Genomic DNA, 25,125 nt, shown 5'->3' on the forward strand with positions numbered 1-25,125 from the left:
TTGGCAGGTTTTTTTTTTGTTGCAGGATAATCTTACTACAGACTGAGATAACGATTTACCTCTGGCAGAGCATTACAACAGATGAAAGCTCTTTAGGATGTAGAATAGGACTTAGGACAAAATAGTCCTAAAATAGAACAAACCAGTAGTTAGCATAGCTGTGACAGGAGAGTTTTGAGACAGGAGAGCAGGGGTGAAATCCAGCTGGTTCTGACAGGTTCTGGAGAACTGGTAGCGGAAATTTTGAGTAGTTTGGAGAACTGGCAAATACCACCTCTGGCTGGTCCCAGAGTGAGGTGGGAATGGAGATTTTGCAATATCCTTCCCCCAGGAGTAGGGAGGGAATGGAGATTTTGCAGTGTCCTTTCCTTACCATGCCCACCAAGCCACGCCCAAAGAACCGGTAGTAAAAAAAAATTTATTTTACCACTGCAGGAGAGCCTTGTTTTCAGGTGCATGCCTGGCTCCCCTCACATGTATGCATCGGGTCATTTATAGTTCTGTTGTGTATGTCCATGCTAAATTGTTCAGAATTCATCAGCTAAGCTTGGGAAGTAAATGCTCCACTTCAGGTTAGATTTGCATACTAGAGGCTGCAGCAGTTTTTATACCCTACCATAAAAATCACTGCAAAAAAATAGATAGGAGATGAACTGAATTCAATTATTGGATGATTTATTCTATTGAAAGTCATCTTTTAACTGTTGGATTGTAATGCAATTTTCATTCCCTCACATCTCAACTAATTACCAGGTTTTAAAGTAAATTAAGCATGCAAACCGAACCCAAATCCAGCTTTTGCATGTGTAAAAGATACACAAGCTCAGCATACAGCGAAGGCGCAGAGAGAGAGAGACAGCATCTGCATGGGAATGTTTGCTTTTGGGGAACAACTGGTCTGCCCCTTTACCCACTTTGTGTATTCCTTGACTCCCAGCTTGTGTTTGTTAAGTTGTTCACATCTGGGCACAGCATGGAAAAGGTTAGGAGAACCGAATATTGTTCTGTAGTTCTTTCAAGAGAGTGGATTTTTATAGTCAGGGTCTGAATAGTTTGGCACAGCGGTGAAATCCCCACCACCACCGGTTCTATCTCGTTCGCCGAACTAGTAGTGTTGGTGGCGGGAGGCTCCGTCCACCTGCCAGGACATCATTATGTCCCATTTTTTACCATTTGCGCATGTGCAGAAGAGGTGCATGCATAGTGTGCACACGCACACTCCCACGCGCTCCCGTTCTCAAACCAGTAGTGAAGATAAGTGGATTTCACTGCTGGCTTGGCAGATTTCTTTGTTGTGTGTTTGTGTGGGGACCTGGTAGTGGCAAAAGTCGGCTTTGTAGCAGCAAAAAGAATCTTGGGCAAGATTGCTATGCTTCTTCCAAAATCCTATTTATTTTTCACACAGCTGCTTGGCTGAGCTGCTGTTTCTGATGGAAAGACTACGCAGATTGCTTAAACAGTACCAAAGTGTCATTCAGCGGTACCATGTACAATATTTGTCACGCTTTGATGCCCAAGTGCTTGGTAACGTCATACAGGTATGGAAATAGCATAGAACTGAGGCCAGTGGCATGGTGTATGGGGGACTGGAGCAGGACCCAATGAATAGACTCCATCCTAAAGAGATAGAAAAGATTGGGTGGGAAAAAGTGAGAACGTGAAAGAATTTTAAGTATTAAATTAAGTATTAAAGACACCGGCTGAGTGACTTTGGGCCATTCACTCACTTTCAGCCCAGTCCAGTTCATAAGTTATTGTTGTGGGGAACGTAGGAATTGAGTATCAGATATGTTTACTTTCTTGAGTTGTTTATAAAAATAATAAAGGTGGTATATAAATGAACAATTAAGGCATGAGGTTAGAAAGCAGAAGATCACGAATTCTAGGTTTGTCTTGGACACAAAGCCAATTGAGTGACTTTAGGGCTAGTCACTTTCTTTCAGACCTAGGAAAGAGGCAATGGCAAACCAAGAAAACTGCAGGAATTTATCCAGACAATTTATGAGAATCAAATATGATTGACTGGAAGAAAGAAAAAGTATCTGGGTGCGGCAAAAATCTTTATCTGCTGTCAGAGTGGATGAATTAGATGAAATCAGTCCTATTTTTTCATAGAAAAGAAGCTGCTCCACAAGTCACAGAGTAGAAAAGGCAGTCCGTAAAGCCCTTTAAAATGATTTCCTCGCCTTGAAGCATCTGTTACTTATATTGATGGTTGCTTCTCTTTCTGAAGACACTTCAGGCGAGATACAGCATTAAATCGGACAGCACAATTCCTTTAAATAATTGCATGCGGTAAAGTTCAGTGTAAACACACCACTGAATAACAAATTGTTGCTTCACTCTAAGCCCTTTTATTTCATGCAGGACCTGACTGTGTGCCCCGAAGAGGAATCAGTGATTATGTCAGCTTTTGTCAACACACTCACATCTCTGACTGTCAAACAGGGTAATTACGCTGTCAGCTAGAAGTTTTTCTGTCTCTTTTCCCGGCCCTCGATGCAGAAGGTTCATACTTCAAGAGGTCTATATAAAGCTCCCTCTATAAGAGTAATTGAAACATGGTGCCAGAAAAAGGTTTGGGATTTTATAATAGGCACATACTACAGATGCTGTGTGTTTGCTTTGTAGGCATGTTAGCTAACCAGGGTGGGGAACTATGGCCCTTTTATGACCTGTGAACTTCAACTCCCAGAATTCTTGAGCCAGCATTCTGGGAGAATTCTGGGAGTTGAAGTCTACCAGTGATAAAGGGGGCACAGTTCCTCACCTCAGACGTTGAAAGAAACTTGGTTCAAAATTTCTGTAGTAGTTTTTTTTTTATTTGACTATACTTTCTTAGATGTGGGATTGATTGGATGCTAGTAGGACTATACCAAAGCTACAGATATACTACCTCCAGAAGCGAAGTCCTTATGTCGTCTGTAAACTGTGGCAGAGAGAGCTGTGCACAGCAAATAGTTCTTTCAGCAGCAAAGCCTCATTCTACTTTACCTTGAATATTTTTTTTCCATCCTTAAACAGCAGAAGAAAATTCCCGAGGCTCTTTTAGTAAGTGTTGTCTTTTTTCATGCTTGTCTTTTGCAGTCGATGTCAAGGAGAAATTTGAATTCAAGGGACTGCGATTGGATTGGTTCAGACTACAGGTAAAAACTCTCCAGTCGGCTTTTCTCCCTTTTCTTCCCATTTCTCCTGTAATGGCTCCTAGGATGTTTGGAATATTTTATGCCCTGTTAGGATTTTGTATTGCCTGGAGCTCCATCTATTCGCTCGGAGTGAGTAGCAGAGAGCTGGGTGGCATATTGTGCTCGTGTCAGGGTCCCAAGTAACACCCCCCACGAAAGAAAACTCTGAGGCTTGAGCTTCCTCAAAGTTCCATTTTATTAGAGATGTCATATTGGCACATCTGGGAAAACCTGAATCTGAAAGCTTCCAGGTTTTCCCCACCCAAAGGAAAGTTCAAGTCCCTGCCCAACACTCACATATCTATCACATGGTCCAATCAAAGCACCATCCCAACTGGAGATGTTCCCCGTTCCAGCCGTCCAGATGCCCTTGACTTTCTGAGAAAGGAATTATTGTGTCTGTGCCCCCTGAACCGGGCCTCCTGCCAGAAAGTGACTTGGAAAGTGAGGAGGAAGGGCCGTCAGGACTTACCTCAGGAGCACGGCTTCCCTGGCTCAGTTCCAGGAACCAGAGGCCGGCCTGGTGGAAGAGATAACGAGGCCTCCGTCCCCTGAGTCTTTCCCCCCACCCCAGGCCACACCTCCAGACCCAGCTGATGGCAATCAGGCCTGGCTGGACCCTAGGTTTCGTAGGCAGGAGAGGCGGGAACAACAGAAGCAGGGGTGGGGCAGGCCTAGGAAGTGCTGAGTCATGGAGCCACACCCCACAGGATATAAAGGCAGCAAGAGTTGCTGTGCCTCGTTGTAGCAGGCAAATTAACTACTTAACTAAGAGCTGAAGTTTGTTCCTGGATGACTCATCGGCGTCGAGGGAGATAACAGAGACACTTGGCATACGCTCACTATTTTGCTGCCAGAGCTGATAGTGCCGGCTAATTAAACCATCACTCGGACGGAGGCGAAGGGGGACAGAACAGGAATGTTATTGTGACTATATATCACCCATGCTCCATACAATACCCCCTCCCAGTTTCCCACACTAGGAAATGTGGCACGCCTGAAGGCCCAACGCAAAGATGGCTTCCAGGCCTGACAACTTGTCACACAGTGAGAATTTTGCAGGCAGAGAAGGAGAATTGACTGGGTAGTCCCTCTTGTATTTATCTTTTCAAAGTGTACATTTCAAAATGTCTTTTCCTAGAATTTGCGTAGGGGATAAACGGGGGGAAAAATTGCTGCTAAAGAAAGGGAGATGATAGACAAGAAGAGAAAGTGTCATTGTTCAGCTCCTTCACCCTTTCTATCTGTTGGCGGGCAGGGGGGAGAGACTTACAGAAGTAAACATACAGGATACTTTGAGCTGATGCAGTGTAAATTGCAAGCATTCAAATGCAGTTTACACTAAAGGAGCTTTAAAAACATTTTTGCTCATATTGTTGCTGGCTTGAGAAAGCATTTGAAAGAGCCATGGTGGCACAGGGGCTAGAATGCATATTGCAGGCTAACTCACTGTTTACTGCCAGCAGTTCAGTCCTGACAAGCTCGAGGTTGACTCAGCCTTCTATCCTTCTGAGGTCAGTAAAATGAGGACCCAGATTGTTGGGGGAAAGAAGCTGATTCTGTAAAACGTTTTGAGAGGGCTGTAAAGCACATGAAGTGGTATATAAGTCTGTGCTATTGCTATTATTTTGCTATTGCGATTTATATTGATATTGATTGTTTCCTGATTGCTTATTTGTAGCATTTGACTATTATTAAGTATTATTAAGTGTTAAATTTGTACCCTATGACTATCATTAAATGTTGTAAGTATTGTACCTTGATGAAGGTATCTTTTCTTTTATGTACACTGAGAGCATATGCACCGACAAATTCCTTGTGTGTCCAATCACACTTGGCCAATAAAATTCTATTTTCCTTCTCCTTCTCCTTCTCCTCCTCCTTCTTGACTGGGACGCCTTACGCACGGTCACTAACGCCCTCGTCACTTCCCGCCTGGACTATTGCAATGCTCTCTACATGGGGCTCCCCTTGAAGAGCACCCGGAGGCTCCAGTTAGTCCAGAATGCGGGTGATAGAGGGAGCATCGCGTTGCTCCTATATAACACCCATCCTGCGCGGTCTACACTGGCTACCGGTAGCCTTCCGGGTGCAATTCAAGGTTTTGGTTACCATCTTTAAAGCGCTCCATGGCTTAGGACCAGGATACCTTCGAGACCGCCTTCTGCCCTGATTGCCTCCCAACGACCCGTGCGCTCCCACAGAGTGGGCCTCCTCAGGGTGCCGTCGACCAAACAATGTAGGTTCGCGACCCCCAGGGGGAGGGCCTTCTCTGTGGTAGCACCAGTCCTGTGGAACGAGCTTCCTCTGGGATTACGACAACTCCCCGACCTCCGGACCTTCAGATGTGAACTGAAGACTTTATTATTTCAGCGCGCTGGACTAGCCTAAGAATAAAATGTTTTAGCTAAATTTTAATGGGTTTTTTACCGTTTTTAGTGATCTGGCTATGATAATATTTAGTTTTAATTGGGTTTTTAATGCTTATTTATTATATTGTTTTTTAATATGCCTGTGAACCGCCCTGAGTCCTACGGGAGATGGTGCGGTATATAAGTATGATTAATAAAAAAAAAAATTCTCCTTCTCCTTCTCCTTCTTCTTCTTCCTCTTCCTCTTCCTCTCCTTCTCCTTCTCCTTCTCCTTCTCCTTCTTCTTCTTCTTTTTCTTCTGCAAATTTGAAATTAGTGGCCTATGAGCTTCTGGAGTGTTTCAAATAGTTCCCCTTTTAGTTAGTTGTATCATTTTCAGTTGTCTGTCAAGAATTTGGGCATGCCAATGGAGAAAAGTTCTTTTTCTAGCCCTATCAACATTTCCATTGGTAAATGCTTCTTAATATACTGGCAAAATAGCAGCCTTAGACACCAAGACATTGGTTATGCTTCAAAACCACCCCTAGCATTCTTCCAAATTAAATAAAATAATAAACAAGAAAGAATGCCAAATGTTGAAAGATCTCAGCATTCTTGTGGGAGATTTCTAGATGAGAGTGAGAATTCACAATCACATAATTTGTTAGGCATTTTAAGAGATGGAGAGAGAGTTGCCTGCAACATGAAAAGATTGGAAACCCTGATCTAGCCTAAGGTATCAGCCTGTTCTCCATTGGTTAACTATTCTGTTTATTGGTAAATTTTATGCATATGAGTGAGTTGTTCTAGACTAATTGTCCTCAGTTACCAGTATATTGTTTTATCACCATCATCATCATAACTGCTTTTTCCTTTTTCTATGTTGGCCACCCAAACTCGCCATTTGCAAAGTGGTGGCTATATAAATCAATATAATAAATAAAGGCATGTTAAAAATGGGTTGCCTGATACCTGAAAAGGTTAGAAGATCCTTACCAAACCTAAGGACAACAATTGTGTTGATTTTTCAGTCCTGTGCTTGCCACCCAGAGTCGTAATTTGTGAGATGGGCAGATCTCTCTCCCCCACTCTCTCCCTATCTATATATATATAGAGAGAGAGAGAGGGAGGGAGAGAGAGAATAAATGAAATGGGGCTTTTCTACCATCTGTTTCTCTCTCAAAATATTACTTTGCTGTAAAAAGCTACATTACATAATCAAGATGAACAGATAATGGGCATATGCATGTAAGTTGTCCCACTGTTCTACAATTTATATCAGTTATGTCCTATTCTGAGAATTTAAGGTGATAGGTCCTTAATAATGGGTTCTTTCTTCCATCAGGCATACACCAGTGTCACTAAGGCCCCATTGCAATTGCGTGAGAATCATGATCTTGCTAAGGTGATGAACCTCATTGTCTTTCATACTAAGATGCTAGACTCTGTGGAAGAGCTCATAGTGGAGACATCCGATCTCTCCTTCTTTTGGTATGTACGTAGGACAGCAGGAGGCAATGCTGACTGTGCAACAGATTTGGGATTGTGATGGGTTATGTAATCCAGTGGGTTTAATATATATATTTCAAGTTCAGTGTTATCTGATTTAATCTTGAAAGTTTATTTTGAGAAAGTTAGAGTTTTGAAAAAGAAGGCTGGGGCAGAATTTCTACAGTCTTTATGTGATAGAAATGAGATGCCAATTCACAGCAATATTCTGATGACAGTGCACATTCTCACCCACCCATTGGTTCAAGGTGATGAGCAGGTCATATCTTACTGCACATGGGTGGGTGGGTATGTGCACCTTCCAGTGAGTGTTGACTCCTAGCTACTGCCTGGACTGGTCTTTGCAGTTTTCATGGCAACATTTCAGAAGTGGTTTGGCCTTGTCTCCTTCTACAACCAGGTGAGAGGGATTGGCCCAAGGTCATCTAGCTGGCTTTGTGCCTCAGGTGAGATTAGAACTCACAGCCTCCTGGTTTCTAGCCTGATGCTTTAACTATTGCACCAAACTGGCTCTCTTACTGAAAGCTCCTTAAAACCGATTGTATGGAGATAATTGATAATTGTCAGGGTTCCAAGTAACACCCCCAACGAAATCAAACTCCGAGGCCCGAAGTTCCTCAAAGCTAACTTTTATTAGAGATGTCATATTGGCACATCTGGGAAATCCCAAATCTGAAAGCTTCCGGGTTTTCCTCACCCAAAACAAAGTTCAAGACCTTACCCACATCTTCCACATGTCCACCACAGCTCCAATCAGTTCTTCCTGAATGGAAGACATCCTCCAATTTCTTCTTTGCACAGCTGCCGGACACCATGGCCTTAAACTTCTCTAGAGAAGTTTGTTATGGCTAAACCTACTTCACTCATGCAATTCCCTGCTCCCAACTTCCCACGGTAGGATTGTGGCAGGCCTGGGTCCTGAAGGCACAAAGGTACTATGGCTTCCAGGCATGACAAAGGGTTTATAATTTTGCTGGACAACCTCTGAGTTTGATTATGTTTGTAATCCGAGGAATCATTAGCAAAGCTACCAATGAGAGGATGTTGTTTGTAGCAGCAGTCCATCTATGCAGCTCCTTTTCTTCAGGAGTGATCTCCATACCCGATTCATTTTTAAGCCTTTGACACTCTTCAATTCTTTAACAGTTAAGTAGGGATAGGGTTGTGTGTTTTGTTTTAGGTGTTATTCGTAACTTGTTAATATATTTTTGTTTTTATGCCAAACTACATGAATGCTTTGCGGGAGAGAAGTGGATAAACATTTTTTAAATAAAAAGTCAGGAAAGTACCATCTGTTGCTAATTGCCTTGATGGGCATTTTATTCAAATTACTCTTTAAAAAAAGACCTATTAAATAAAAATATAAAAAAGAGTGCTTTCTGGAGGCCATATCATTGGGAGCATTATCTTTTTTAGTAATTGTATACAGTATTCATCATACTATTCATTAGAAGGATGAATGAAAAAAAAACATGTGCCTAGAGGTTGCTTGCTTCCATTTGTTTGAGCTTCTTCAGTTTCTATCTCTTTGACAGTTTCCACGTGCGCCATTTGGAGAAGTTATTTGCCTCCTCCTTAGAGGAACCATCCATGTTGCGTTATGTCATTATCTTCCCACTTCTGTGTGCTGATTTCAGTAATACGATCCATCCAATGTGCCCTGAGGAGGTGTGTACATTTTTGACTCATGAGAAAAAGAAAGACAAACAACTGGATTGAGAGGTTCTTACCAGCCTACATAAGCTTGCTTTTTCTGCCATTTCTTATAATTTCTATCGGCCTGTCAGGTTTTAAAAAGTAATGTTCTGTACATATTGTATATTCAGTTTCATAACTAGAAAAAAAGTTTTCAATCCTGTCCACAATGCATATGCAAACCAGAAAGTTCAAGATATTTTATCTTAACTATATATGTGAGTTAAGAAGCTATGCAAATGGAAATCTTTTGAAGAATATGTAGTATGGAGAAGTAAGATAGCAGTGGTGGTTAACCGTGGTTTTAACTGATAGTTGTTGTTGTTGGTCCTGTATTTTATTACATTAAGCATTAAATTCTTATAAATAGGCAAGATATGAAGGGCTTGATAAATACATACTTTTTAATTTTTGGAGATGAGCACATAATTTAAGATATGAACCTTATCATATATACTAGGAATCAAGCCCTATTGAGGATAATGAAACGTATTTTTTAATGAACAAATGCTATTTTCACTTACCCAAAGAGTTGAACACAATCGTAATACACAAAGCCATGTAGTGAACTAAGGTGATTTTTGCTTCCTATTCCAGTATCCGCATCTGCAGACCTGTGCCCTGGCCTTATGCAACAACTTCTTGGAAGAGATTGCAAAGCAGACTTCGATCTGCATCCTGGATACTTGTGCTGAACACTGTAATCTGAGCGAGCAAGTGAGTAACCCAGCTCCGTATGGGATGTTGAGGATCAGACGCCAGAGGTAAACCATATACAAGGACTCCAAGAAGGCATAATAATCTGCAAGATGAAAAAAGATTGAGCTGAGAAAGATGGAATTTTGGAATAATACTATAGATTATATAAATTCTGGTCCTTTAAAAATAAGATTAAAACAGATGTTTTTTGTAACTCACTAGACATCATGTATACTTCTCTGGTCACTTTCTGGTAGAACTGAGGAATAGAAATTATGAATGGTCTGGCTAGGCAAATGAATGGGGCTATGAAGGGCATGGGCTAGATTCTTAGTATAAAACAAAAAGAAGGCAGCTTGGGGAATGGGTTGGACACACTCCAATAAAGAAAAATAGTTGTAGCTCAGGGTTGAAATGAGGGGTTCTTGGTGCCCTCTGAGCTTGGTGGTTTTCTTGTGGACAAACTAGGTCAGGGGTCTCCAACCTTGGCAACTTTAAGACTTGTGGACTTCAACTCCCAGAATTCCTCAGCCAGCTTTGCTGGCTGAAGAATTCTGGGAGTTGAAGTCCACAAGTCTTAAAGTTGCCAAGGTTGGAGACCCCTGAAGTAGGTAACATCATCAGTATTAGTAATCATCAGTGATATTACCTAGTTTGGGTAATAAAATGTCTGCAAGAGAACAACCAAGCTTGGAGAGCACCAAGAACCCCTCACACATTTGACTGACAAAAGCACTTGGGTTCTCCAGTTGGTCCAACTAAGCCTTAGATGTCTGCCTGGATTTACCTGAAGATTGATTCACCATGTGGCTGGTTACACCAAAGCATTTGGGGGGGGGGATGGTTGATGGGACAAAGCAAATGATTAACACATAGCGGATTACCAAAGCTTCACATAGTCCAGGGGTCTGCAAACTTGGCTCTTTTAAGACTTGTGGACTTCAACTCACAGAGCTCCTCAGCTGAGGGACTCTGGGAGTTGAAGTCCACAAGTCTTAAAGGGACCAAGGTTGGAGACCCCTGACATAGTCGACTGATAGCCATGGTTGCCTTGATTTTATTAATTGGTTTTCCACGCTGGTAGGAGAAAAGCTTCTTCTTGAAGGTGATTTCCCAGACCACCACAGCACACCACAATCATTCCATAGGCCCTAACCCTTTATCTTTGTCTTATCTCCCAGCTCTTACCCAAGCACTGTGCACCCACCATCAGCAAGGCCCGAACCAAGAGGGTTCAAAAAAAAACTTCCAAAAAGTTAGAGCCAGAAAGAGATAAACCTGGAGCAGAGAGTATTCGGAAAGACCGCAGTCTGGTCACAAAGTAAGATTGTAACAGTCAAATTGTTTATATTTCTTAAACTGATTACCTATTAGATAACTTTGAATCCAATGGTTTTGTTATAAGAGAGCATATACCGGTAGATACCCTGAGATGTTAATTTAATCCTGAATATATCCTAATATATAACCCTGAATTAATATTATCATAATAAATATAGCTAATATAATCCTGAATATATCCTGAAAGGTTTTTCATGATGATGAAAATTCTGAAGATGGTCTAATGTTTTCAAGAAGATCGCATGTGCTAATTCAGAACTAAGTTTGTTCTCTTGGTCTATTACTTTGTTTGTAAGTATGTATAATCAGAATCAAAATAGGTATGATGAAGGAGATATACCGTACTTCTTCATGGGAAGGGAGGGGGGCTGTATATTTTTATGCTTTGAAGGGTGGGATACGAGACATTTTATAATGTATAGAAGAGATTGGATATGGCTTTCCTAATGAAATGGAACTATAATTGGGGATGCAAAAAGCCCTGAATCAGGCTCTGAGGACTTCAGCTTCATTCGTACAAAAGAGCACAAGGAATACAAAAAGCAACACAGATGGAAAGGTGTGTACAGTAGAGATGTCAACATCCAAGATACATAAAAGATATTTCCTATTTACAAGAACTCCTAATACTGTAAGATGAAGGTAGATCAGCATTCCAGTTATTTATCAAGTCAGAAGGCTAAAAGAATTAACGGAATAGCTAAAGAAATAAGGCAGGCAACAGAAAAAGTGTTAGTCTAAGTTGTAACCAAGTTGTGCCAGCAAATCTGAACAATGACACAATGCCGATCAGATTGGAAGAGATCAATCGATATTGGTACCCTAACCCTATGCCCCCCCCAAAAAAAAAAGAGAGAAAGAGATTTTACAGAGCAGACTGTAGCACCTTGTTTTTAATTTCACATGCTAGCAAAAATAACGCTTAGGATCTTCCAGAGCAGATTAGCGCTCTACATGCCAGATGTTCAAACTGGCTTTAGAAAAGGCTGAGCAATAAGAATGTTATTGCCAACACACGTCGGATAATTAAGTAAGCCAAAGAATATATATTTAAAAAGTCAGCATCTGCTTCACTGACTATCAAAAGCTTTTGATTGTGTTGATCGTGTCAAGCTGTGCAATGTACTTAGAAGAATGGGAAGCCCACATTTCTCCTATGAAACCTATATAAAGATCAGGAAGCCATAGTACAGACAAAACTTGGCAAAACAGATTGGCTCTACGTTGAGAAAGCTGTGAGGCAAGGCTGTATATTCTTCCCTTATTTATTCATCCTGAATATTTATTAAAGGAAGCTGGACTGGAAAAAGAGTAGTGCGTTTTAAAATTGGAGGAAGATCAATAACTTGCATTTTGCTGATGGCACTGCCCTGATAGCTTAAAATACAAAGGAACTGCAAGTTCAAGTAATAAAAATAATAGAAAAGTAGTAAAAATCTAGATGCACAGTGAAAAACATGGGCCAGAAATTAAAGATAAATACCACCAAACTAAGGACAACAGTAGGATACCAGCCATAGAACTGATAATGAAGACATCGAAGTGGTAGATAGCTTCAGCCTTTTAGGCTCAACCATCCTAAGGGAACAAGCAGTCAAGAAATACATCACGGATTAGTACTTGGTAGGGGAGCCATGAAGATCTTGGAAAAGATATTCATTCTTGGAAAAGATAGTCAGATGCAAGAGGTCTACATACCTCGAAAGATCAGAATAGTGCAAGTCATGTAACTCGGTGACACTCTATAGATGTGAAAGCTGGATTTTGAAGAAGCAGGATGGAAAGAATATCAGCCACTTTGGAACTTTGCCATTGGAGAAGAAGTCTCCTGAGAGTAGCATGGACAACCAAGAAAACCACATGATGGATCATTAAACAGATCAACTCAGAGTTTGAATGATCCTACTTCAGATACCTTATGACAGACCTAGCTCTCTGGAAAAGGGCCTATAGTTAGGAAAAGTAGAACGGAAGGGAGGTAAGAGGATGACCAGCGGCAAATTGGATAAACTCAGTTACATTGGCTAATGGGTGTATGTTGCAAGACCTGACTTGGTGGCATGTAATCACTCAATCATCACAAGGGAAAGGAAACTTTTCTTCCTAAAATATAAAAAAGTAGCAAAATTATCAGAGAGAAAAAAAATATAACAATTGCTTGTGTGGCACTTTTTGACAACTGCTTAAAACAGCGGCACCTTTGTGTGGATCACATAGCTGTCCTCTGCAGCTGCAGGTAGCACAGTCCCAATCCAATGCAAGACGCATTTGCAGTTTATGAATTGCTGATGTGCTACAGGTGTGCCTGCAGAGGTTCTGAAGCATTTTCTCTCTCTCTTTGAACCTGAAACTGTGCACAGATATTCTGTTTATATGTGCCAGCTACCCAGGATACATAGTATGATTAAAAATACATAAAATATCTTGTGAAAGCATCTAGGAGCAGCAGGCAGTGGAAGAAGAAATAAAGATCGTAACTAATATTCCCAAAGTGTATTGGACTCAAAGTGGTGTTTTCTAGAGTTGAGTTAACCCAAACTTTCCCCAGATCATTACTTTCTTTTCTCTGCCCTTCCCTGTTTCTTGCCAGGAATGTTTTGGGAAATGCCTTCTATATTATAAAAACTCTGATCCATTCTGTATCTTTTTTTCTTTTCCCAGTCTAGATAAGTTGTACCTGACCCTGTCTGAGCTTTGCTGGAGCATAAACCAAGCAGACAGCATTGTTGTCTTTGAGCATATAGTAACTCCAGTGGAGTATCTCAGTAGCCAGTTGGAGATCCGGCTCAGCAGGTACAGGAAGTAGTGGGATATTGTTGCCACGTGGGCAGGGTGATTGTTCTAGAAATGAGCCACCATAGTGGAGGTGTCAGCTATACCTTTGGCATGTTATTTTTGAAGAATGGAAAAGATGTGTGTGTGTGTGTGTATGTTTGTGTGTGTAATCCCATTCCTGTATTTCTCTCAATTCAGTGAATTGGACATGATCTGCCTCCCTTCAATCTTACTAACTCTCCTATGCATTTAATTCTTGCCATGCCTATGAATTGAATGGCTGGATTTGTTAGGGTGCCCAGATCTGGATTGCAAAAATCCATTGGTTTGCACGTTGTGTTAAGCCCTAATGTGGTGTGTTTGTTTCAAATCCTTTTAAAGATTCTGTGAGAGACCTAGGGCAAATTAACAATGAAAACAAGGTAAATGTTTTACAATATTTCTTTTGTCAGCAGTCAAGTGTACTGGAGCATGTAGAGAGACCTGATACTGAATTCTTCAGATGATACCTTAACTGAATACAGTGTAAAATACTGTTCATGCAATCATTTAGATACTAGTGCGTTGTTTAGTAGGGAGCCCGCCATATATGGGTCAGGTGTTCTCACTGCTTGCTAAAAGGTCCTGAACCTAGTTAATTATGGTTTAAATCAATGGTTAAATCAGTGGCTTAGAATGTTGTGCGCTTCTTTAACTACTGTATACAATATTGCCTTCTTAGAAAACTTTTTTAAACTACCTGTTTAACAAAGCTTATTTTAGTTTGTGGAACAATGCTAGACCTTCTCTTTTTGGTCCTGCACTGATAAATTCCTTAATGGTTTTCCAGCAGAGGCTGGCAGCTGGTTTTGACCATCAACCCAGAGAAGAGAGCTTTTGCTATACCAGGGGTGTCAAACTCGATTGCATTGAGGGCTGCATCGGGGCTGTGCTTGACCTCAGGGGGCTGGGGTGCCGTGGCCAGGGTGATCATGGCCAGCTCGATGTCACTCATGTGGGGGTGCCTGTGGTGGCCTGAGTGCTCTGGCAGCGTAAATGGATTGCCAAGCTCCATTTTCGGCTGCAACAGCCCCCTGTAACCCTCTACCAGCAAAAACAGAGCTCGGGAGGGCCACGCGCAGGCCTCGTGAGCTTCGTTTTTGCTGGCAGAGGCCCTGCGGGCCAGATCTAAGCACCCGCGAGCCAGATCCAGTCCTTGGGTCTTGAGTTTGACACCCCTGTGCTATATCATCTAATCCAGATGATGTTTCTGCCTGGAACTTCAGACTGGCTTTTGCCTCCTCCTGTAGCTCTTTAAAGAGTAGAGCTGCATCTGCTTTACCATCTGTTAGATCACTCTATTCTTAACCAGAAATATATAGTGGGAAACAGTTGTTTTGTTTTGACACCAAGCTTTTTTATTTAGATAATTATTTTGAATTGCTTTTGTTTTAGATACTACAAATAACAGCATATTGTATTATTATGCTTTCATTTTGTCTTGCTTTGAGGTGAGCCCCTTCAGTTTGAATTAAAGAGTATTGGTAGACACAACAGACAACAATAAAATGCCACTTTGAAGCTTATGTGAACCCAGTTAATAAAAATGACCTGCAAGTGTTTCAGTCCCGGAACTGAACTTGCTAGATCATGAAAATGCACTAAATATCTGATCATCGTGAAGAGGAGCTAAGCTAACTTGTGCAGGGCAGTCGGTAATGCAATGGAGACAAACCAGGGCCCCATAAGCCACAGCATCCATACCTTATTATTATTCCTTACATATGGCTTGTTCAGCCAGATTATTTAAGTCTCTTTTGGTAGCTAACATTTAAAACTGCTGATATTTTTTTCTTGCTGTTACCCTACCCCTCTCTCCATAAGCAAATGTCTAATCTAGTACAAATGTACTATCAGGCCTGGCTTGTGTTCCTTGGGCCCATTTCTTTGCTCTTTGCTGAGGTATTCTAAGCTACCTAACAGAAGATAAGGGCCTAAAAAGAGGTAGCTGTGCCAGTTGGCTTGGGACTCCAGTGAGGGATCAGCGCAATGGAGATGTTTGATTGAGTAATAATAGATCCCACCTCCCTCCCCCTCACTCCGTCCCCACACTCTCCCGTGTGTTTTTGGTTTTAATGTTTATTTTTAACTTTTATGTTTTGGATTTTATGTATCTGTAAGCCGCCCAGAGTTACTCTACAGTAAGATGGGTGGCCAATAAATTTTATAAATAAAATAAAATAAAAAATAAATAAAATAAAATAAAAAATAAATAAATAAAAAATAAATAAATAAAATAAAACATAAATAGATAAAATAAAAAATATTGTACTGCAGATTAGTGACTTGAGGGTTGCAAACTGATACATGTACGTGTGTTTTTTTTGCTGTTTGTCCTTTTTTTCCTGGCCTTGCCCATAGGTCTTTGGCACGACTGGTAAAACCGAACCCAAGTTCTCCAGAGATAGCGCGTCCCACAGAAGTATTAGCAGGCGTGCAGGCCTATGCTACTTTCCTGGTGTCCCTGATGCATCGTGTAGGAGTGGATACTTCGCGCCTCCTCCGTGGGGTGCTCCTGCAGCACACCCAGCCGCTGGATGCAAGCGGAGAGCAGACCATCACCACACTCTATACCAACTGGTATGTGGTCGGGGCATAATGGTAACGTGTGGGGAGAAAATATTGCTGTACAACTGTAGGAGTCTGGGCATAATTTGTCCCAAGGTCACTACGGTCAGTTTTACTATCTCCTTGAAATTCCAAAAGTCAGCCCTGAAATATCTGAGATATTCATTAAAAGATTCTTCTCGAGACTAGATACTACATTGAGGATTGTCTATGTGGAAAATAAGACACTATTTTCAGGTATGGATGAGCTGTTCCTTCTTTCCATTAGTACTGTCTTATAGAAAGGATATTATGGTTGTGAGGCAAAGCCTTCTTAGGAAAACTTTCTTGCTAGTAAGGTTTCCTGGCTCTGTCATTTCCTCTTTCCACATAGCTGCCCTGCAACACGTTTAAGAAAGTTGTACTTAGTTGTTCTTAGATAGAATAGATTTTCTTGGCATTTCTTCCCAGGTATCTGGAGTCACTTCTACGCCAGGCAAGCATGGGATCCATTGTCCTTTCGCCTTTAATGCAAGCCTTTGTCAGTGTTCCCAAAGAAGGGGAACAGATCTTCAGTGCTGAAGAATTTTCTGATGTCCTAGGTAGGTGTCAAAATGCCTAGACCAGTGGTGGGTTTCAAATTTTTTTACTACTGGTTCTGTGGGTGTGGCTTGGTGGGCATGGCATGGCTTGGTGGGCATGGCATGGGAAGGATGCTGTAAAATCTCCATTCCCTCCTGATCAGCTGGGATTTGGGAGGCAGAGAATAGATGGGGGCAGGCCAGTCAGAATTTTTACTAACAGTTCTCTGAACTACTCAAAATTTCCACTACCGGTTCTCCAGAACTGGCCAGAACCTGCTGAAACCCACCTCTGGCCTAGATAGAACCATTCAGAATTGGGTTACAATGGGTTACCTTATTTTAATTTAATCCCTAGTATTAGTAAATGAGCTGATAGGTTTGAATTGTAATGCCCATTTGAAGCTCTAGCATTCCCACCAAGCCTAGCTTGGCTCAGGCACATTTTGAGCATGTGAATTGCAGCTGAAGTTTAAATCTGAAGATGTAGCAAATCTTATGAAGCAGAGAATAATGGAGGAATCTTCAGTAATGATGGAGGAGGAGGAGGAGGAGCCACTTCCATATTGTTCATAAGCAAACTACATGGACCAGCAATTGAGTTTAGTACTAAAGTATTCAGAACCAAGACAGCATCAACACAGGGAACCTTAACATCCAGCCAGCCATTTCAAACATACTGTACAGTCTCATAGCGATAATACAAATATTTATTTATTTATTTTTAAAAAAATAAGATCTACATTTAAGATCTTAAATGTAAGATCTTAAAGACACAACTTAAAACAAGACAGAAACACATGCTTTGCACATAAACTTCCTAGTTAGAATGTTCAGTATGTCGTAGAGTTTGGATCTTAGAACAATGGAAGTTTTGCAGTTCTCTCTCTCTCTCTGGCCTCAGCAGTGGCAGATAGTAACAGGGAAATGTCCCAAAGGTGCTTTTTCAATAGGTGTTGTGTCTTGCCTGCTCTCACAGCAGCCGGGGCCTTCTTATCTGCTCCCGAACACGGAGGAATGTATGCCTCCCGGCCCCAGTCCTGGCTCCATGCCCAGACAAGCTGAAGAGGAGGGGGCACCTCCCGGTCCCAGCCCTGGCTCCATGCCCAAGCAGGCTGCAGAGGAGGGAGCACCCCCCGGCCCCAGCCCTGGCTCCATGCCCAGGCAAATGGAGCAGCTAGACCCCTCCCCCTCCACAGCATGTGAGCCTGAGGAAAGTTTATTTCCAACAGCTGCTGATTGGAGTGACCCTCGCATCAGAAGACTGGATAGGCGGAGGCAACAGAAGGAAGGGAGGGGCAGGCCTTAATGAGTACTGAGTCATGGAGCCACACCCCATGGCCTATATAAAGGATCTGCTTTCTGGCAGTCTCTGAGTCAGGCAAAGTCGAACTTATCTTGCTGAAGTCACTTTCTGGTCTCCTGCCTGCTCTGAGGCCTGCAGAGGCAAGCCTGATTCGGATTTCCCTGACCCGGCCGTCAGCGGAGGAGTGGGACACGACAATAGGCAAATAGACTTTCCTGGTTTTTTCTTTGAAGATGTTTCACTTCTCATCCAAGAAGATTCTTCAGCTCTGACAGGATAGTGGGGAATGGAAGGATTTATATTCCTTGCAGACAGCTGGACATTTGCATCCTTTTAGAGGGTCATTGAAGCACTTTAATGTTTAAACTTTAAAGTTTATCTGTGTCCTCAGGGTCACCTGAGTAGTGCTTCTGGTTCTTGTAGTCTGCAAGTTTTCCTCAGGAAATCCATTCAAAGGGTGTTCATCCCAAATTGTATAGCTCTACAGATGTCCAGCAGGGAAACGGCTCTTGGCTGTTTCTCAACCAACAGTTAGAAGACAGGGATGAACTTGTGACATCATACCAAATGGAGATAAAACTCTGCCTACTAAAGTCAAAGTGGATAAACGTCGGCCCATGGGCCCTCTATATCCTTCCTGGCCTTTTTCTGAATATATCTGAACTTTCCAAGACTATGCCACTAATTTCTGACAGCAAAATGTTGAAAATCAACAGTATCTTCAACAACAAAAGTAAATATAAATGTATGACAAGCATCCACTAAATTTAAGATAATTATTTCAGTAACTCCATCCCGGACAAGCATATTGAAAATTCTGGTCTTAGTCTCTTGAGTGAGTTGTATTCATCAATGCCAGCCATGTAGTCTTCACTATTGCTTTTTTTTTTTTAAAGTCCACCAATAGGTTAAATGAGAAGGCTGAAATCTCTGTTGCAATTTCTATAATCAGAAGAGGATGAACCAATATCTGATGTCAATAAAAATGAATTCCTTTTGGTTTCCTTGCAGAAATGAGAGCATTGGCTGAACTCCTTGGTCCTTATGGATTGAAGTTCCTAAGCGATAACCTCATGTGGCATGTCACCTCACAGATGGTGGAGCTAAAGGTATAAAGCTCAGTTGAGAGGGGGAACAGATTGGAATCAGCTATTTTCTTACTTATTCTGGGCTCATGAAGCCATAATATAATTTATTTGGTTTGAGCAGAGTTTTTTGTGAGTCTCCTGCCATTCCTCATGGTGTAGTACAGTATATTAGGTGAGCTGACTGGTCTAGTTAGTCAACAGTGCCTTACTGCAGTGCATGAAACCTGCCTTTCGGATTAGAAGAAAAGGCACTGAGCAGAAGGTCTGGTTCTAGAAATTCTGCTAAGTTTCTCCGGGAGAGATTTGAAGATTGGCATATGGCTACTTCTCAAAGCAAACTGAAAAGCAGGCTGCTCAAGATAAATTTTGTACCATCTCCAGAGTCGTCATACAATATCACCAGGTTTCATTCTTTCCAGAAACTTGTGACTGAGAATATGGATATTTTGGTTCAGATCAGATCCAACTACTGCCATCCAGAGCAGATGGCAACGCTAATGCCCCGCCTAACAGGTAATGTTTCTGTACTTATTCTTCTCTGCCTCAAGTATTCTGCAGTCATTGGTGAGACTAATAAGAGAATTCAGGATTTATCTGGTTTTTGGTTTTTAAAAGAAAACAGAGAGAAACCACAACTAAAGACGTCAAATCTGTTTTGACTCTGGGCTTTATTACTGACTTTTAAATGTACGTTTTTGGACCAAATCTTAGAATGGATGGTACTATGCCTCATTTCTCACTGGTTTGTTAATCCCAATATTTTAGAGATAATAAATTCATTAGGTTTGACTCACATAATAATAATAATAATAACAACAATAATAATAACAACAACAACAACAACAACAACAACAACAACAGAGTTGGAAGGGACCTTGGATGCCTTCTAGTCCAACCCCCTGCCCAGGCAGGAAACCCTACACCATCTCAGACAGATGGTTATCCAACATTTTCTTTAAAATTTCCAGTGTTGGAGCATTCACAACTTCTGCAGGCAAGTCGTTCCACTTATTAATTGTTCTGTCAGGACAATTTCTCCTTAATTCTAAGTTGCTTCTTTCCTTGAACAGTTTCCACCCATTGCTTCTTGTTCTACCCTCAGGTGCTTTGGAGAATAGTTTGACTCCTTCTTCTTTGTGGCAACCCCTGAAATATTGGAACACTGCTATCATGTCTCCCCTAGTCCTTCTTTTTATTAAACTAGACATACCCAGTTCCTGCAACCATTCTTCATATGTTTTAGCCTCTAGTCCCCTAATCATCTTTGTTGCTCTTCTCTGCACTCTTTCTACAGTCTCAACATCTTTTTTACATCGCGGTGACCAAAACTGAATGCAGTATTCCAAGTGTGGCCTTACCAAGGCATTATAAAGTGGCACTAACACTTCACATGATCTTGATTCTATCCCTCTGTTTATGCAGCCCAGAACTGTGTTGGCTTTTTTAGCAGCTGCTGCACACTGCTGGCTCATATCTAAATGGTTGTCCACTAGGACTCCAAGATCCCTCTCACAGGTACTACTATTGAGCAGGGTACCACATATATGGTACCTGTGTATTTTGTTTTGTTTTTTGCCTAAATGTAGAACCTTACTTTTTTCACTGTTGAATTTCATTTTGTTAGATAGTGCCCAATGTTCAAGTCTGTCAAGATCCTTCTGTATCTTGAGCCTATCTTCTGGAGTGTTGGCTATTCCTGCCAGCTTGGTGTCATCTGCAAATTTGATGAGTTCCCCATCTATTACCTCTTCCAAGTCATTGATGAAGATGTTGAAGAGTACTGGGCCTAAAACAGAGCCTTGGGGTACTCCACTGCATACTTCCCTCCATGTGGATGTAGTTCCATTGAGGACTACACGTTGAGTGCAGTTGGTCAGCCAGTTACAAAACCATCTGGTGGTGGTGCTGTCTAACCCACATTTTTCTACTTTATCTAGTAGTAGGTTATGGTCTACTTTATCAAATGCTTTACTGAAGTCCAAGTAAATTATATCGACAGCATTCCTCTGGTCTACTAATTTTGTCACTTTGTCAAAGAATGCAATAAGATTAGTCTGGCATGATCTGTTTTTGACAAACCCATGTTGGCCTTTGGTTATTACTTGATTTGCTTCTAGGTGTTCCGTGATTGGTTGCTTGATTATCTTTTCCAGAATCTTCCCTGGTATTGAGGTCAGGCTGATAGATCTGTAGTTTCCTGGATCTGGTTTTTTTTCCCCTTTTTTGAAGATGGGAACTACATCACCTCTTTTCCAGTCCTCTGGCAGTTCCCCTGTGCTCCAGGATCTTTGAAAGATATAGTTCACTGGTTCTGAGATCTCATCTGCCAGTTCCTTCAGAACCTTGGGGTGTAATCCATCTGGTCCTGGTGACTTGAACTCGTTTAGGGTAGACAGGTGTTCACTTACCATTTTCTTCCCTATTTTAACTTGTGTTCCTAATCTGTTTTTTGTGGTGCTGTTTTTGATAGGTTGGATTGTTTTTTCCTTTTGTGTAAAGACAGATGCAAAATATGAGTTAAGTAGATCTGCTTTCTCTCTGTTACTTGTCATCTTCTTGCCACTTTCTCCCAGCAATGAGCCAATTGTTTTCCCCCAAGAACTCAGGATAGTGAGCATGACATTTCCGCCACCACTTTTTCTCACAAGAGCTCTGTGGCATAATGTGAGCTGAGAGAGCATGACCATTGACCACTCTCAAGTCACCTAGGAAGTTTTTATAGCTAAATGTGGACTTGAAACTGGATTTTCTTTCTTCTATAGAAGGGCTGTCAAACTCAAGGCCCGCGGGGCTGCCCTGGAAGCAGCAAAGGACTGGCCTGCAGTGCTGCTGCCAGTACACTCAAGCCACCACAGGCGCCCCCAACATGAGTGACAGTGAGCTGGCCATGGCTACCCCAGCCCCCAGAGGTCAAACACAACCCTGATGCAGCCCTCAATGAAATCGAGTTTGACGCCCCTGTTCTATAACACAATTTACCAAACTGTTTAGTAAAGCAGACTGAAAATTGGGTGTGGGGACAGAGCAAATTATGATGGCATAGTTTTGTCATGCATTACAGCATATTAGGACTGCTATATGGATATATCCTGAGACTAACTAATAGATTTGGATGGGATGGGTGGGGGGATGGGGAGGGAATGGAACAGAATAGAATATTATTGTTCTGTCTCCTTCCCCACCTCGGAGTAATGAGCTGGCCTTCAGCCAGTGGATTTACGACTCTTATCAGTCCTGGCAGAGAAATCACAGCTGCTTGCCAAAGTTCAAACCAAATGACTTGCAGAGTAAGACTTCAGCTCTCTTTGAAACGGTTCAGCTAATCTTTTGCTCCCCGTGGAGTGCGAGCAATCCCAAAGCTCTTTATATATCCTGTGGGGTGGGGCTCCTGCCCCACCCTTCCCTTTAATTATTATCAGCTGTGTCTGAAGGCATAGCCGGGGGAAGGGAGGAATCAGGGGATGATGGCCTCATTACGTCTTCCGACTGGTCTGGCTCTGGGTCCTGGAGCCGGGCCAAAGGCATCAGTGCTCCCGAGGTAAGCCTTACAGGCCCTTTCCCCTCACTCTCGGAGTCACTTTCGGGCATGGGGCCAGGTTTGGGGGCTGGAGTTACAAGAATTATATTGCCAAACTTCCGTGCAGAGTTCCACAAAAGTGGTTTCAGATTCTAAATATATCTGACATCATTAGAAACTTACCAGCAGATGTAGCCTTGTAAAAGCTCCTGTTGTTCTAGACATTGGTTTTAGATATTGCAACTGTGTTCTGCTTGCTCTCTAAGATTGTTTAGACCAGGGGTCTCCAACCTTGGCAGCTTTAAGCCTGGAGAATCTAAGAATTCTGGGAGTTGAAGTCTGCCAGGCTTAAAATTGCCTAGGTTGGAGACCTCTGGTTTAGACTGTCTTGGTTTTCATAGAACTAACTCAACAACTTCTGTTGATGTTGGATAGTCTGTCCCATTAGATGCCTTCTAAAGATACTTATGGAATGACCATCGTTCCCAACTAGTGTGTCCTATGATAAGCTGGGTGATAGGGATTATGGACATTATACTTCAAATACAATCAAACACAGCAGCTTTGGAGAAGCTAAGCTAAAGACCTTGTGGCTCCTGGAAAATTGTGTCTGATCACAATCTCTTCTGTCCAGGCATAGATAACATTCTAAAAAGGATGACAATTATTGGGGAAATTCTGTGGTTCCGGTCAATGGCACAGGAGGGACTTCAAAAGGTAAGTGGTGGGACCCTGATACACATAGCTACAAACAACGGCTTGCTCCTTGCTTTGTTTTTTGGTGGAGGGAAGGCAATTAAATAGCAGCTTGTAAGCAAAAAGGGTAGATCCTATTTGTTGCCTCACCTCTTGCGTTCTAACCTGGACAGGTGTTCAGCAGTCATTGTCCTTTCATGATGGGACCCATTCAGTATTTGCAAGAGTTTGTCAATCCTGAGATGGACATAAAGGTAAAATTGTCAATGCTTTTCTTTCTCTTGTCGTATGAAGCCTGTAGCCAGGTGGGTCTATTCTCTGTACTTTCTTAATGCTCTATTGGCAACAATACTGACTCTACCAGCACCATGGTCCTTGCTTTATCAGTATGCAGAGAAAATTGTGGAGGTGTAGGGGAGAATTTACTTTGCAAGTGCCTTTTATCAGTCATCCTAGAATGTGTACATCATGCTCACGCAAACAGTAATCTGAAAGGAAATTCCATATCCATATGGAGTCTGCCGATTAAGTTTAAATGCTAATTTTACCTTTAAAATGCCTTTAAAGGATGTTACAAAGAATGTCAGTAACCTTTAGCATTAATTCAATACATATCTTACAAAAGAGCTGGTGAATCTCTTAGCATAGATTAGATAGGGACAGTCTTTGACAGGTTGGGAGCCGAAATTGCCAGCACAGCGGCAATTGGCCCACGGGTCGCCAACCAGCACCTCAAATTCTCACTGTCAGAATTTGACTCCTTCCCTGTGTCAGAATGCCTTTTGGGAGCCGATTTCAGTTTTTTTAAAATAAAGGATGTCTTAAGGGTAGGCATGGTAACATTCTGGGAAGCCCCAATTTTAAAATCCCCCAAATGCTGAAATGGGCTGTGATTTATTTTCCCTAGTGATTGTGAATCAAGAACAGAAAATAGGGTAGCCTACTCTTTCTATGACTTCTTGAGAACACTTCCTGTGTATTTCTGGGAGGTTAAAAGTCTGAATTACAAGTCCCAACCCCTCAAACACTGTCCATACTTAATCTAAAATAAAAGATTCACCAGCTCTTTTGTAAGGTATATATTGAACTAATGCTAAAGATATTGGCATTCTTTGTAACACCTTTAAAGGCATCTTTCAGCACAGCTCTGAAAGTGCTAAATTTAGGAAATTTGTTATTTCAGTGTCCCAAAACTATATTCTCTGCATATTTACAATCATTGCATCAAAGAGTGGAAGAGATGGAAGAGTGTAGCCCACTGGCTCACATTCCTATATTAGCTTTTAAGGCCCACCTTTCTACGACTCTGTCCACTTTCCTTTTTTCTCTCTGTGCTGCTCTGTTAATGAGGCACCTTTTTCAGTAATAGTGTCTACTATCTTTTAAATGCATCGTGACTTTCTTCAGTTTAGACTTAGTTGATGTTATGGCTGTGTCATTGCATTTTTTAGCATCTCTGGAGCATCATTCTATCTTGGCAGGTGATGTGCTGATGCATATTCTATCTCACACACATACACATAGCAGGCACAATTGAGCAAATTGTCTCTGTTTTCTATTAGATTAGATTTATTAGATTTTCATCCTGCCTTTATTACTTTATAGGCAGTGGTGGGTTGCTATTGTTTCGCCTCGGGTCCGGCGAACCGGTAGCGGCGGCGGCAAGCTCCGCCCACCTGCCTGGATGCTTCTGCACATGCGCGAGCGTGCGCATGAGCAAACTGGTAGCAAACTAGATTGAAACCCACTATTTATAGATGACTCAAGGTGGCAAACATGTATAATTCATCCTCCTC

At 41.8% G+C, this 25,125-nt stretch overlaps 1 protein-coding gene across 3 annotated transcripts in view; it reads left to right on the forward strand.

The window, feature by feature from the left end:
- NCKAP1L (NCK associated protein 1 like) overlaps window positions 1–25,125 on the forward strand; it is a 124,753-nt gene that overhangs the window by 50,234 nt on the left and 49,394 nt on the right. For 2 of the 3 annotated variants that reach the window (XM_058167379.1, XM_058167376.1), the window contains 14 exons: window positions 1,406–1,538; window positions 2,368–2,449; window positions 3,088–3,146; window positions 6,882–7,027; window positions 8,581–8,713; window positions 9,338–9,457; window positions 10,621–10,760; window positions 13,442–13,573; window positions 15,956–16,174; window positions 16,613–16,743; window positions 19,040–19,137; window positions 19,536–19,629; window positions 23,268–23,350; window positions 23,503–23,583. In XM_058167379.1, coding sequence (XP_058023362.1) covers window positions 1,406–1,538; window positions 2,368–2,449; window positions 3,088–3,146; window positions 6,882–7,027; window positions 8,581–8,713; window positions 9,338–9,457; window positions 10,621–10,760; window positions 13,442–13,573; window positions 15,956–16,174; window positions 16,613–16,743; window positions 19,040–19,137; window positions 19,536–19,629; window positions 23,268–23,350; window positions 23,503–23,583 — 1,651 coding nt within the window. The remainder of the gene's footprint in view (window positions 1–1,405; window positions 1,539–2,367; window positions 2,450–3,087; window positions 3,147–6,881; window positions 7,028–8,580; window positions 8,714–9,337; window positions 9,458–10,620; window positions 10,761–13,441; window positions 13,574–15,955; window positions 16,175–16,612; window positions 16,744–19,039; window positions 19,138–19,535; window positions 19,630–23,267; window positions 23,351–23,502; window positions 23,584–25,125) is intronic. The other variant, XM_058167378.1, reaches the window with a different exon arrangement.

Source organism: Ahaetulla prasina, chromosome 2 (assembly GCF_028640845.1).
Source record: "Ahaetulla prasina isolate Xishuangbanna chromosome 2, ASM2864084v1, whole genome shotgun sequence".
Lineage (NCBI taxonomy): Eukaryota > Metazoa > Chordata > Lepidosauria > Squamata > Colubridae > Ahaetulla > Ahaetulla prasina.